The sequence below is a fragment of the Odontesthes bonariensis genome, chromosome 22 (genome assembly GCF_027942865.1).
Source record: "Odontesthes bonariensis isolate fOdoBon6 chromosome 22, fOdoBon6.hap1, whole genome shotgun sequence".
NCBI classification, from domain to species: Eukaryota; Metazoa; Chordata; class Actinopteri; order Atheriniformes; family Atherinopsidae; genus Odontesthes; species Odontesthes bonariensis.
The window spans coordinates 11,960,460-11,974,300 of NC_134527.1; the positions used below are offsets into that span (position 1 = coordinate 11,960,460).

Here is a 13,841-nt window from a genome sequence, read left to right on the forward strand (position 1 = left end):
TCAGTGGGAACAGAAAACAAACACCAACATGGCTGGGACGATGATGGATGGTGCCAGACAGCCGAGCTGATCAATCACGTGGGCCACCTCTTGGCCCATCAGGCGAGTCACGTTCTTGCCTTGTTTATTTAAGGGAAGTAAAAAAAAAAAAAAGAAAGAAGGAAATTACAACTTAAGATGCGTGGAATTCAAATGATTCCTTAAAAACGCAACAATGTCGAGCACTTCCTCTTAAGGCAGTTTAGGTGTCGCGGGAAAACAACACACGCATTTAACTGCACAGTAAAAAACAAAAAAGGGAAATAAAAAAGAAAAAGAGGAACGTGAACATTTTCAGCTTGCTTTTTCAGATATGTTGAAAAATAGCTTCTGTTTTGTTTCTATCAATTATTTCAGAACACACACACACTCAGACACGAATAGCCTAAGCAAAGTGTATATTGTAGGAGAACATTGAAGGCTAACCTCTCTTAATGGGGATTAGTGTATAACGTTTGTTCTTGTGGGAATGCTTCTGCGTCCAATGTAGAGCAAGTTTCATAGTTTAGTTTTTTCTTTGGGTGAACGAGCGTTATTCAGTCTCGTTTTCCCATCAAATTTGACATAACTGCGTTTGAAAGCCAACTTTTCACTTAAAGGTGCTTTTAAACACATTTGATAGCGTGATTTAATTTAAATTCATTAGCTTTTTTTTTAAAAAAAATACGCCATTAAAAACTAACTTGTTGCCAAATAATCATCAGTTTCTTTTTGTTTAATTTAGTTTTATTTTTTTTCATACTTAATTGCATTTGTTAAAAGGGGCCTTTAAAAGCTGGGCTTTCATTTTCAAACCTCCTGCAGACATCTCAGCTCTTTGCAGGGCATTGTGGGAGCAATAGGAAGACATGAGCGAGATCTCACTTTCTGCTTTCAAATGTGGGCAATTTCAGCAATAAAAGAAAGGCAAAGGGTGGGATTTTTATACTGAAAATTAATCTAAAATGAGTGTATACGATTTGGATTTTGCCAACAATCCGATAATGTCCCCTAACAAGTACTAAGCTGTTTCTCATAGGTTACGGACGAGTTTTAAAGATAGATTAATTAATTAAAGAAATAAAACGTTTTGAAGAGGGGCCATCCTGTCAACATACCCACAGTCCCACGCTATAGCAGCTAATTTACCCACAGTTTACTTCAAGGCTTTTACCTCAGACTGAGGATCCCGCGAGATGTTTGTGACCTGTGCTCGTCTTTATGATGTGTCGGGGGTAGGCGGGCCGACTCTCATCTCATTCCATCTCCTGCTGAGCAGTCAGTGTGTAGGCTGTGGCCGAGGACTCAGCCACAAAGTGCAGGCCCTGTTTATAGTCCAGCATTAAAAAAAAAGAAAAAAAAAAGAACTTTGGCGAGCAACAGTGAAACCGAAGTGGAATACAAGAAAAGTGGGTCCCTGCACAAATGATGTCCTTATTTTTTCTTTTCATTTTACCTTTAATGAAAAGGTAAAACCGTTTCATTATGATGGATTTTTTTCAAATTTTCATTCTGAATAATTAGAAGCAGCATTTTTAATACGGCCCATAGGAGGCATCAAGCTCATGCGCACACACCCAGATCATATCCCCACTTTGTAAGTCTCCCTCGCAGACACGCTTAGTATCCTGCACCAGCTGACAGAGTGCAACACTTTCTCCTCCCTAACCCCCTCACGGCCTCATTAGCATTTCCTTTCTAGCGGCCATTATAGGCCGGTTTCCCGTTGCAAATCGGACTCCACAAGCGAGAAAAGGTTTTAGGTCGCCTCGGGCGTTCAGGGGAGGGCAGCCCGGAGGCTAGACCTCGACCTCCCGCAGTGGTCCTGCAGTTCACACCCCACCCACCGCCTCCATCCTCACACACACACACACACAGATACACACGCACGTAGTCACACTGCCTGTATGCCCAAACTCCACCTTACCACCACTTATGAATATTCCACCCGAGTGTGGCTATAGGAAGGTAAAATATCCCTAAAGTGGCGCCTAATCAGCCTAAAACTGCTGCGTGATCACAGGGCTGAGCTCAAATCGATCTCACACAAGACACCAGAAATATGGAAACGTTATGTTGCCTCTTAATAGTGAAAAACAGGAATCTGTGCGCAGAGCTGAATAGTTTGGGGTTTAATGGTAAAAGTGTCCAGGAGGGTTATGCTGTTTGCAAGTTTCAGGAAAACAATGCAAAATGCTCACCGTTAAAACAGAAAGAATACTTTATTGTCCACGTTTAACACAGCTGTGGACAGAAAGTCATTTATGAAACATGCATGTAAGAGGAATTCATTGAAGGACCATGAAAATACTCAAAAATATTCCTCCCTGGCACTATGTGACTTAAAAGATAAAAAAACAACAACAAGCATATCATTGAAATATTTTTGAAAATACAGTGTGATAGCAGGAAGTTAAACCCAAATCAGAATATTTTCCATTTCTTTTATGATGAAGATAAATTCCAGAAGAAAGAAACATTTTTTTAATGGTTTATATCCCTCTGTAAGGTATTTGGAAAGAGATCAAAGAGACTAAACCTGTGAAGCCTCCATAATAAACCCTAAAATGAACGACAGTGTTCCAACAAATCTGTGGTCGTGAACCATATTCCTTCATGGGAGTTTCAGCTGTTGACACATGAGCTCATAACATGTTTCCACACTGCTCAGAAAGGGCACGGGGAGGTTAAAGTGAAGTGTTTTTCTTGGAGATTTTTGGTGACACCAACGTCATTTTCCCCTTCCGGAAAGGGGTACCAACCCGAGGAGAGTCTGGAGCAAGACTTAAACCTGATCAAAAAATAAAAAAATAAATTGTCCGCAGAATTTCCATCTTGCAGCTCATCGTTTCAGTCCTTTCCACTCGTTTTCTACAAAACCCCCTCAGCTGTATCAGTCGTGACTATGTGGGCCGCCATGTCAGCGTCCAATGGGGAGTCTTGGTGTTTGGATGTGGTTGTAGAGTTGGAGGGGGTTTATGCATGTCAACTAGATGTTTGTATTCCTCTTTTATCCTCCATGAAGAGTTGAAATAAACACAATGTCATCTTGGTCCTTAAGTTGATACTCCAGTTCACCCTGTGGTTAAAAAACAAAAAACAAAAAAACACAAAACATTCAATTTACAAACATGCGCAAAAGACAAATGAAAATTTCCCGGCTGCATTAATACGAGTCTGTGTATTACTCCTGCGTTCCCATTAGGGTCTGATCAATGACAAACTTTTCAATTTATTTACGTCCCGTGTTGAGTCCTGTAATTTAATCAAATCCTTCAACTGGAGGCGTTCACACTGTGCGCGCATGTAAATGTGCGTTAAGACGCGAGACCCCGAGGACAAACACGTCTTACAGTAACGAGTTCCACGTTGTGCAAAAATGATAACTGACCCAGAGAAAATGAACAATCTCAGTATGAGTGAATTTGCAGGTTAACTAAAATAATGCACACACACACACACACTGACTCTTTTTCGATTTAAACACACACATGCAGTTTTGGTTATGTACACATGATCTCAAATTATTCAACGTTAAACAGAGAACAAAGAAATGTTTTTACCTCTGCTACAAAACACACACACACACACACACAAACAATGGCCACACCATCTGACAGTGACCGTGGCTCCCAGTGCTCACCATTAGCTCCCAGTCTGCCCCGTTGATAAGCACCAGAATCCCAGGCCTCCTGTGGGAAAACACACCATTTTCAGTCGACATATCTTCCAGAGGTGATACACACACACACACACACACACACACACACTAAATGAAAAATTGTACAGTCATGAACCTGAATATACCTCGTGCATTTTTCTGCAAATCAACATCCTGACTGTACTAAAAAAATAAAATAAAAACATGCTAATTAAGAAACTCCCTCCCAAAAAAAATTAGGAATCATATTTAAAAAAAAAAAAAAAAAAAAAGATCAAATCAAATAAATAATTAAATTTTAAGTTAAAGTGTTACAACAGACATGAAAAATATGTCCAATTAAAATGAAGTGGAAAGATTTTTGTCCATATACTGGGTGTAATATTTAACTTTTTGTCCCCAAATTCATTCTGAATCTCCGCAGTTCAGAGTAAATTAATTCTTACCAGTTATTACACACTACAGACGGCAATAACACAAACTACCAAACCTATTTAGTGTGATTTACTTTATGACACACTTGAGTTAAAATGTGATTAGAAATTTATAATGAAAAAAAAGTAGCATTTATGGAAAATGCCGTTCAAAGAAAATCGGTATTCAAGTCCAATATATAATATCAGTTTACAACTCTTGAGAGAGCAAAATGAATAAATAATCATGCTTAAGACCAGGTTTGTCAGTGGGACTGTTCACATGTGTGTGTTATGTCCATGTTACAGCAAACAGTGGAGAACAAACACGGGCTTTGGGGGTATTCAACATGCAGCAGCTCATGTAATGTGTACTTGAAGTGATTCAACTGCAAATGTAGAAAGAGCAAAGGCATTAACACGAGACACAATTCCCAAATTATTTTGTGATTAACAAGGACTGAAAGTAATGATCTTTTAAAAAAAAAAATTTTTTATGAGACCTGAGTGGCTGAGACAGAGGAAAAACCAACAACAAAAAAACAAAAAACAGCTGTCACAGAAAATGAATGGGGTTCCAAAATAACACTCAAAACAGGATAATAGAGATAATGGAGGGGGGGGTTACAAACGGGCACCTATGGGTGCAATCTTCTACGCAGATGTATGTACTTTTTTTCTTTCTTCTTCTTCTTCTTCAAAAAAGAGATAACTTAAAGTCATGTGCATGCCGAGATAATGCTAGAGGCAGGCACCGGTGTCTCTCATACTGGTCCTATCCATCTCACAGATCGTCTCTGACGTCAGTCGGAGAGGACAATGTGTGAGGAAACGGAGCGCAAACATGTGTCTGCATAAGCGTGCACGTACACGGGGAAAAACACGCGCCCAGGAGGAACAAAAGAATTAAGACGAGGCAAAGATGTTTATCACACGTCATCTGTGGACCTTTTGTATGGACAACGAAGCAACACCTCAGTGGTTTGTTGAAAATAAAAAAATAAAAAATAAAAAGATGCATGCTCCCAACATAAAGGACGCACAAACACGCACACACATCTAATCTATAAGGTTTATAGGCAGGCCAGCTTTTTCTCCCCATTCATTGGTAAGATGGTGCTATAAATAGTCCTGCACAAAAGCAGCTGTAAAAGTCAGACAGTCCTATAAGACTGCGGTGAGCCCTGGACCCAATATACACACACACACACATACACTGACATGTACACACACACACACAAGCTCACTTACACTCAGGTAATCATCTAACTGAAGCCTATAACCTGAAAGCTAGACGTTTCTTTTCCCCAGCTCCTTCAGCGGTTTTCACTGCGGGAAAAATGGCTGCGAACGTTCCCCAACACACACTCTGCGCCCCATACTGAGAGATGCTCCTGGAGAGCAAATATTCCAGTCACACTTTGACAGTAGGACTCCGTTTCAGTGGCGGGGAAATGTATTACACTTACTTTGGGGTTGTAATGTACACAGATCAAGTGTGTGTCAAGTGCACTCACACAGAGTCTCCCTGAACAAAGAACTGGGGTCGTTCCGTCAGCAGGTTCCGTTGGATCCATACCAGCAGCTGCTTCATGTCCCCTGCAAAACACACATGCATTTACATCATTACTCCAGAGGACATTCTCCTAACTTACATTCATCTTCTGGAGACGAACCTTAAACTACCACCTGCCTAAATGTGATCTTACAAAATTTTAGAGATCCACATCGGGAGGACTTGTTTTTATTTCTCCCCAAAAAGAAAGGCCAATCTCCACAGTGTGGTTGCGTAAACACACATGTCTTGCGTTCACACACACACACACACACACACACACACACACACACACAAAAAAGGCAGACAACAGAAGTCACGGGTCAGGGGTTAAGGGTCAAGGTGCATGGCTCCAGCCTCCTGGTCGATGTGACGCGACAGAGGCACCAGGCGGGACGGGGGGTGTTTGTGTGTATGTATATTTATGAGTGTATGTGTGTTTGGGGGGGGGGGGGGGGCACTCCAGAAATAGGGGGAAGGTTGATTGGTATCAATGGCCAACAGTGACATCATTCACCTTGAGAAGAGAGAAATGAAATGAGCGGTTTTTATTTCTAAATCTAAATATCCAGAGCTTGACATTTCATTTTTTGAAAGAATAAAACAGAGAGGGAGACTGAAATAATGTGTCGGACATGTTCAAAAAGCTTTCAGAAAAATAGAAAAACATCTCCAATGCGAGCGTGAATATCAGTGATGCCTGAATTCTCTACGAGTCTGACCTCTTCAACAATCAGACTGACCTTGTCTCAACAATGGGCTGAGCTTCGCACAGCCACAAAGGCAACGCCAATGAGGGGTTTTAAGACAAATCCCCACTAAATAACCAACAATGAATATATTATGGCTGTAACAATCATTAACATTAAGATTCAAGGTGATGTAAGAGCTATTTAGTCTGCGTGTTAATCAGAAAGGGTTTCCTTGTAAATTGCGTATGTTTTCTGAGAGGAATAAATATTTTACACACACACACACACACACACACACACATTAATCTAATATTTTCCTGTGACTGTTTTCAGTTTGTGTCTCTGCGTGCATGTATGATCACAGCTGTCCACTTGACATAGATTAGCGTATGCCAACACTCAAAAGCAGGTCTGCAGTGGCAACACGCACACACGATCAAAATGAACGGATTCGGCCTCTTTAACTGGTTCACAAGAGATTAGAAGAACGGAAGGCAGAGGAGAGTAGACGAAGAGAACAGCGAAAGCTAAAGAGGAAGATGGTGCGTCTTCCTGAGGCAGGTGTGACGGGAGGGCTGAAGCTGCTGCAGGGAGGCGTCGAGATCCAAGAGGCCAGATGGATGAAAGTCGCGCCATTAAAGCAAGATGCCTTTTTTTTTTTTTTTTTTTTTTTTTTAACTCTTTCGGTGCCAAAGACGTCTATAGATGTCAATTGCGTTTTTTAACGGAGCGGGCTGGGGGACAATCTAGCGGAGTTTGTCACTAAATCTTAGGCTTGTAAACACTAAACAGAGAATATACTGGCAAAATTACCTGCAAGGTGGCAGCAGTGCCACTTTGCACAAAAAAAACAGAGAAAACAAGCTTCTTTTTTTTGTGCAAACAGCTGTTTTTGGTGAAACCAACCTATGTTCTACTGTCTATTACTAAAGGACTGAAAATGGTAGAAACAAACTTTTTTTTCCTGATGAAAGAAGAGAGTCTACTCTTTCGTTTGGTAATTTCAGTGTGTACATAGTCATAAGACACACTTTTCTGTGGGTGTTGGAAAATCAGTCAAAATACTGTAAAACACTCGGCAGTATGGCTCTCTCTTCACTGAAAATGGCTGGCAGCCAATGAATTAAAAGGAATGCATTCAGAAACACACACATAAAAATGTTGCACCTGCCAAATTTTCATTCGTCTTCATGTTTCAGTGAAGCATTCAACACACATTCAGCATTTTCACCGAGTGTTTGGAAATCGACAAGAATCTCTCTTCATTTTAAAAACTGGAATTCATTCAAAAACGGCTTCTAAACTGTGAGAACGTACTGTGAGGAATTACGGCGGGATTCGTGTGTCCACATACGTGACAATACGTTTTTCTATTCTTTTCATATTTTTTTAATGTCTTTCTCCAGAGTCCTCAGTTGAATTATTCAACAGAAGAATAATGGACTTCTGATGCTGAATGAAACATATAAAAGCTAAAATATGATGTTTTTTTTTTTTTTTATATAAAATTGTACATTTCATGAAAACACAGTGGAAATCTTTACTAACTCCCATCCCACAAATTTGGAGATTTTAGAATAAAAAAAACAAATACATAAAAAGAGATGTGGCTTTGAGGACGGCAGACGGCGTGGATGATGAGCGTGAGTGAGTTCATGTGCGCACGCCACTCAGGTTAATTGCAGTGCTGTCTGCCAGCTCAGTAGTGTAATGATAGTGCAGCTTTGCTGTGGTTCCAGGCCTCCATATAAAAAAGACAAATACCTCCTCTTGCAATACACACGCACACACACTTTGTAAGGTAGTGAATATTGACCTGCACCTCTGCGGGCTAAAAACAGAACTAATCACCACGGCAGTCATAACTCCTTCTTTGTGGTGACTCTCTCCTCTGGACCGACTATTGGGATTTTTCTCCACCATTACCCCTTATTCGTTCATTCATCCTCTCACCCATTTGCTTTTTCATCCCATCTCTCTCACACACACTCCCTCGCTCTCATAAAACTTGCTCTCCTCCCCTCTCTCATTTCTTCCCATCATTTTCTCTTTTATACTCTTAAAGAACACACAGAGGATAACGTGTGGAAACTTGAACACAGAACAGCGAATACGCAGGCTGCTAATATCAATTAGGATTTTTTAAGATTTAAAGCAATTTAAACTGCGTTCCTGTGAAATATCTCACTGGCTTAAAGAATTTCAATCAGGCAAAAGCTTAAAGATAAGGGCCAGGTTTATATACATGAACTGCAGTAGAGATGAGAGAAAATGTTAAGAAATGAGAAGCTGAGCGATGAAAGGAAGGAACAGCGCAGGGCTTAGAGGTGAAGGTTTTTGACAGTGCTTTGCAGTCCAGGTAGATGGGAATGAGGAACACTCAAGAGGGAAGGGAAAATGCGTCGCATGCTCCTAATGCATCTTGGGATGTAGCTGCGTTGCGTGGGTGGACAGAGAGGAGGCGGAAAGGCGCCATTTTGATGTCGATTCAAAACCGTTTGAGCTTTCCTTTTGTGTGTGCAGTTTTACCATCTTTTGCTTTTCTATGCGCGATTATGACGGTCATGAGAGGGCGAGGAGCCATCAGTCTTTCTGCCGACGTGAGGGGCGAAAAAAAGAAGGGGGATCATCAGGGTTTGGGGTTTTGTTGTGTGTGCGTAAGAGAGGTTGAGTTAGACAGAGAAAGAGAGGGGGTGGGGCCTTTGAGTCGAGGGTCATCAATCACTTGCTGGGGTCAAAAAGAAATAAGAAAGATTCAGAACCAATTATATGTGCCTTTTGCCGCATCCCCTCCTGCACCGTCATACACTCACCCACACACACACACACACACACACACACACACGCTGACAACCGACCAGACACACACATCAGGCTGGATGTCAATTTACCACAAGCAGGTAGATCTAAGACACGTTTTGCTGACATGAGTGTGATGCTTTGGCGTGTACATTTGGAATTTTGTGTGCTATAAGGCAAAATCTTAGGACACACACACGCATGCATGCACACGCGCATGCACACACACACACACACACACACACACACAGGTCAGCTGGTGCAGCAAGGTCATATCAGTCTGACATTCCCTGTTCTGGTCAACTTTTGTCTCTTTGTTGTCGTGGAAACTTCAGCACCCCAGATGAACACCCTTTGTTTAGCCAAATACCAAAGACACATATTTCTCTTATTTGTTCTCTTTCTCGGTGACACACACTTAAAATTCAAACTGCGGGCAGTTTTCTTTGCAGGTTTCCTCTCATTTGTGCTGTGAAAATGACCCATGCAGGGACGAAGCTGGACTCCAAATCAAATGAAAATAAATTCTAATTTCGACACGGTGGGGAAGAATTTTTTTGTGTTTCGACCAAAAAAATAAAATAAAAAAAAGGGATACAGGCACCCGACCAAGCTGTGAGATGGTGCCTTCATGTGGACACAGGACCGGGTAACCACAGTGTAACTAGAAGTTGCGTAAAAGCAAGAAGGCAAATGAAATGTGAGAGAAAAGCTGTTTGTTGAAAGTTGAGATGTGGACAAACACCAGGAGGCATCAGCCTGTGATTAGAAGTAAGTGGAAAGACACCAAACACTGGGATATTTCTCCTATTTGGGTTTGCTGTGATGAAGCTAACCAACACGGCGTCGGCGGCACCACAGCACAGAAAGAGAACCGGAGGAAGCCCCGCTCGGTATGTTTATGTGCACAGTTAAGTTGAGCTGCAGCCACAGCTCCACTCGGTTATTTATTGGGATTACTGCATTAGTCCCACGACACGAGCACAGAAGCGAGAATCGATTTATTGACATTAGTCAGCAAATCCAAAAAGCGTGTCAAATACACGCCTGCCGTTTGAGCAGGGCCAAGGAGGCCCTCCTCCGACTGGAAGGTTGGAGGTTCAATTCCCGGCCCCTCAAAATGTCCTTTGAGTAAGAAACTGAACCCCTGCGTTGGATATGCCTGACAGTGTGTTATTTTAGAGAAAAAGCACTAAATAATAAAGAGGAAGAAGCACTATAGAGCCTAAAACAGTACTAGAGGATTTATAGATCATTTAATTTGATCTTTGTGAAAAATTCGAAGTCAATGTGATTATTTTAGAGGCATTTACAGTGTGGAAGTGAAACAGGAACACAACTAATCATACACCTGGTGTGAAGTGACATATTGACAGGAGCACTGACAGTGACAGGACTCCCCAGAATGCATTTTGATGACTGGTGTGAGCACGACCTTGTTGCTGTTTTTTCTCCCGACAAAGCTTGTTGGACTTGAACGAAGTGAAAAGTGATACTCACAAGGTTCTGATTGGCTTGGAAGAGTCACATCATGTTCCTTGACACCATTGAAAAGCAGCTCTGCTCCCCCTCTAAAAAACAAAAACAAACACATCTTAATCTTGTAGTGTGGTTCCAAAATTTTTGCGATACGATTTCCCCCCCCCCCCATCACTTTCTGAGGAGGCACTGATGAAGCACTGCATCTGCCATGATTCATATTCATTATTTTCCATAGTCGTTCAATTTTCCACAATATTTGGTTACATACGACAACTTCATGTGCATAAAGGTAACACTCTAAAATAATAGACAACAATAAGAAACTTCCCCAGCTGACTGCATATATTCAGTCCATTTTAATCAATGCCATCTAATCCTGACTACAGCGGAGCTACACAGCTGATTTGCGTGAACTGTGTGGAACAGGTGAAATGAGAAGCTAGTGAGCATTGAGGAAAAGTTAGTACAGACTGAGTTGAGAACACAACTGAAAAAAGGTCGAGCGAGGCAGCGAGCAGCTTGTGGACTTCCTCTCGGTTGACCTCCAGGCAAAATAGGGCCGGAAGCTGCATTAGCGTATTCAAATACAGCATACAGTCTGCATACAATTTGTTCTTACAGGCATCACCAGTCCAATTGTCCTAATTCATCTTGTACATTTTGAGTGATCTCTCTTGTAGTTTATGTAATGGTGTTTAGGCTTTATGGATTAAACTTTTCATGTTGTTTTCAACTTGTTTTTATGGTTAAACATACTCTTAATAGTATAATGTGTCTAAAGACAGCTGCTGTTTCTCACAGTTATGTTTGGATAAAAATGGGCTGTAATGACTAAGAGGATGCAGTTACAGTGAAATGTTGCGTGAAAAAAAACTGGGACTTTTACACTGTCACGGTGCAGAGATTAAACATAAAAAAATCCACTTTTATGTGCTTTTTGTGAGCTTAGACTTGATGTTGGTTGCTTTCGGTCTTAAAAACTGAATCTTAGATCAGTAGAGCCTCAGTTAAGTCAGCTTTCACATCAGGCTTGGAGTTGGTAGAGACCACTTCATGGTGATTGAAGTCTGACTTCAGTGTTCAAGATAAACTGGAGTTTATCTGGTGAGACTCTTCGGGTTCCCACTGTAAAACGACCCAGGAAATAAACATTGTAGTTACATCTTTAAGTGACAAATCTCCTCTCTTTAAACCATAACAACACAACAATCTCCTGACATATAGATTATAGGAAACTGCCAGGCGCTCCGATTTTGGAAATAATTCGCCGTCACATCATCTAAAACATTACTGGCCGGGTTCTCAGTAAAATAAATGGCAGTCAAATCTGAAACAGCTCAACAAAAGAGCGATAAAGATTGGAGCCTCAAACACTGATATAGCTCAAGGAGCCTTCAGGTCTTTTAAAGTTTGGTTTCCCACATTATGTTAACAAATAACATTAATTCAGAACACAACGAAAATGATCAAATTCGTATTTTAAACTCATAAAATTCAGATGTATCAAAAGTTAATCTGGCTGTGTACAACTACACAGGCGCCGACCGGTGATGTCACCCCTTATGGGGAGTTTAACTGATTTCTAGAGTATCCTTACCGCTTTGGCCAGCACTTTTGTAACCGATCCCACCTTAGATTAATAACAACACGCACGACACATTTTAAGGGAACAACGGGATTTACTTTTGCGATGTTTTGATCAGGCATCAACGCAGTTGCCTAATATCTTGAAAGAGCAGCCTCACCAGTTGGTCTGCGTCTCTGGTGGGAAAAGCATCCCTGGATACATTTAGCCTTTGTTTTAACGTAGTCTCGATGCTGTAGCTGAATACACGAAACAGTATTTAGTAGCGCAGCTCAGAGGTTGATACATCTGGTAGAAACAGTGGCTGCTGCTGCTGCTGCTGCTCCTGGGAGGACGCATTGTTGTGGCGTGTTATGGATTTGAATAGTCGCCTCAGTCAGCTGTCGGTGCTGAATTGTGTTCACTTCTGCTGCTATGTAGCGTCGAACGAGTGTTTCCTCCTCGTTCACACGGAAAATGAGCGAACACACTTTCCCTGGGCGTACCCCTCAACAACAAAACAACGCACAGCAAACGATTAAGCAACATTTTAAATGCGCTTACCCGAACTCGAGATGAATAGCTACAGGGGCCGCCATATTGTCGGCACATGCAGGAAGTGGGGATGGGGAAACCGGAAGAGACGTATTTGAGCGTTTAACCAGGATTTTTTTTTTTCTTCACCTTTTTGCCACGTGGAAATGTGGTGGAACGAGCACCTAGTAAGTAAGCAAATCCCTACATTTATTTACAAATGACACAAGATGATGTCAGGTATGATTGTATCTTTTAGTTAATATACAAGCATTTTTCTGTTATCCTTCACATACTCAAAACCAGTTAAAACCTGTTCCTCAACTGGAGCAATGATGAAATAACAAGGCCAATGACACATTTAGAAAAAAACATATATAGATATATCATAAAGATAAATAAATTACATGAAAATAAACGTTTTTAAATTATAAAGAAAAATATAAAGTAATGTTTATATCAGAAATAAATTATATTTATTAAAATATAAAAGACGAATATATTTATATAAAATATGGATACAAATATGAAAAAAAATTAGAATGCTTTTATTTGCTCTTTTTATAGTTTGTCCTTATATTTCTTTAAATCAAGGGACATTTTTTTCCCCCCAAGGTTGCCCTCCTGCTGCAAAGAATCAAACACCAATAGAACTCAGTAATTTACAACAGGCTGCTGCGTCCACCAGAAGAAGAAAAAAATATTAAAGGAGAGGAAAAAGAGTATAAAATTGCATGATATTACAAAGTGTGCACTGTGCAATTCACAGTGTATGGGACTGGTGAATTGTACCGTAAGTGTAAAGTAAGTGAGCAAACCATTGGTGAGGGCATTTTTCAAACTCAGAGATGTTTACTACAGGTAAGACATAAGTAAGTGCCTCACACGAGCCCACTTTAAAGACAAAATAATAAAGCATCTCTTTAATAAAACAAAATGTCCCATTTGGGAACTTGCATCCCACTTGGACTTGACTTTATTTCGGAAAATCATTACATGGAAAAGCCATTAGTAGCTATATGCAGCACCCTCTCTCCCACCCTCTAAATCTACATAATCACGTCTTTACATTGTGTGCAGATGCATGACATGAGTCTGAATTCACATCTGTCCCCTCCATCCC

The 13,841-nt window shown here is 40.8% G+C and overlaps 1 protein-coding gene across 1 annotated transcript; it reads right to left on the reverse strand.

Annotated features, from left to right (window-relative positions):
- Positions 1 to 2,215: 2,215 nt before the first annotated feature.
- On the reverse strand, positions 2,216 to 12,812 carry urm1 (ubiquitin related modifier 1). The gene is made up of 5 exons (XM_075456204.1): positions 12,749 to 12,812; positions 10,639 to 10,709; positions 5,610 to 5,691; positions 3,662 to 3,710; positions 2,216 to 3,097 (listed from the first exon to the last, which is right to left on the reverse strand). The coding sequence occupies exons 1-5, from the start codon at positions 12,781 to 12,783 to the stop codon at positions 3,029 to 3,031; spliced, it is 306 nt and encodes a 101-aa protein (XP_075312319.1). The 5' UTR covers positions 12,784 to 12,812; the 3' UTR covers positions 2,216 to 3,028.
- Between the last annotated feature and the right edge of the window lie 1,029 nt (positions 12,813 to 13,841).

Coding starts and splice junctions, on each gene's coding strand:
- urm1 (XM_075456204.1), bottom strand. CDS start 12,783: ATGGCGGCCCCTGTAGCTATTCATCTCGAGTTCGG. Junction 5,692..10,638: donor TCCAAGCCAATCAGAACCTT/GTGAGTATCACT, acceptor TGTGTTTTGCAG/GGGACATGAAGCAGCTGCTG. Junction 3,098..3,661: donor GGGCAGACTGGGAGCTAATG/GTGAGCACTGGG, acceptor TTTTAACCACAG/GGTGAACTGGAGTATCAACT.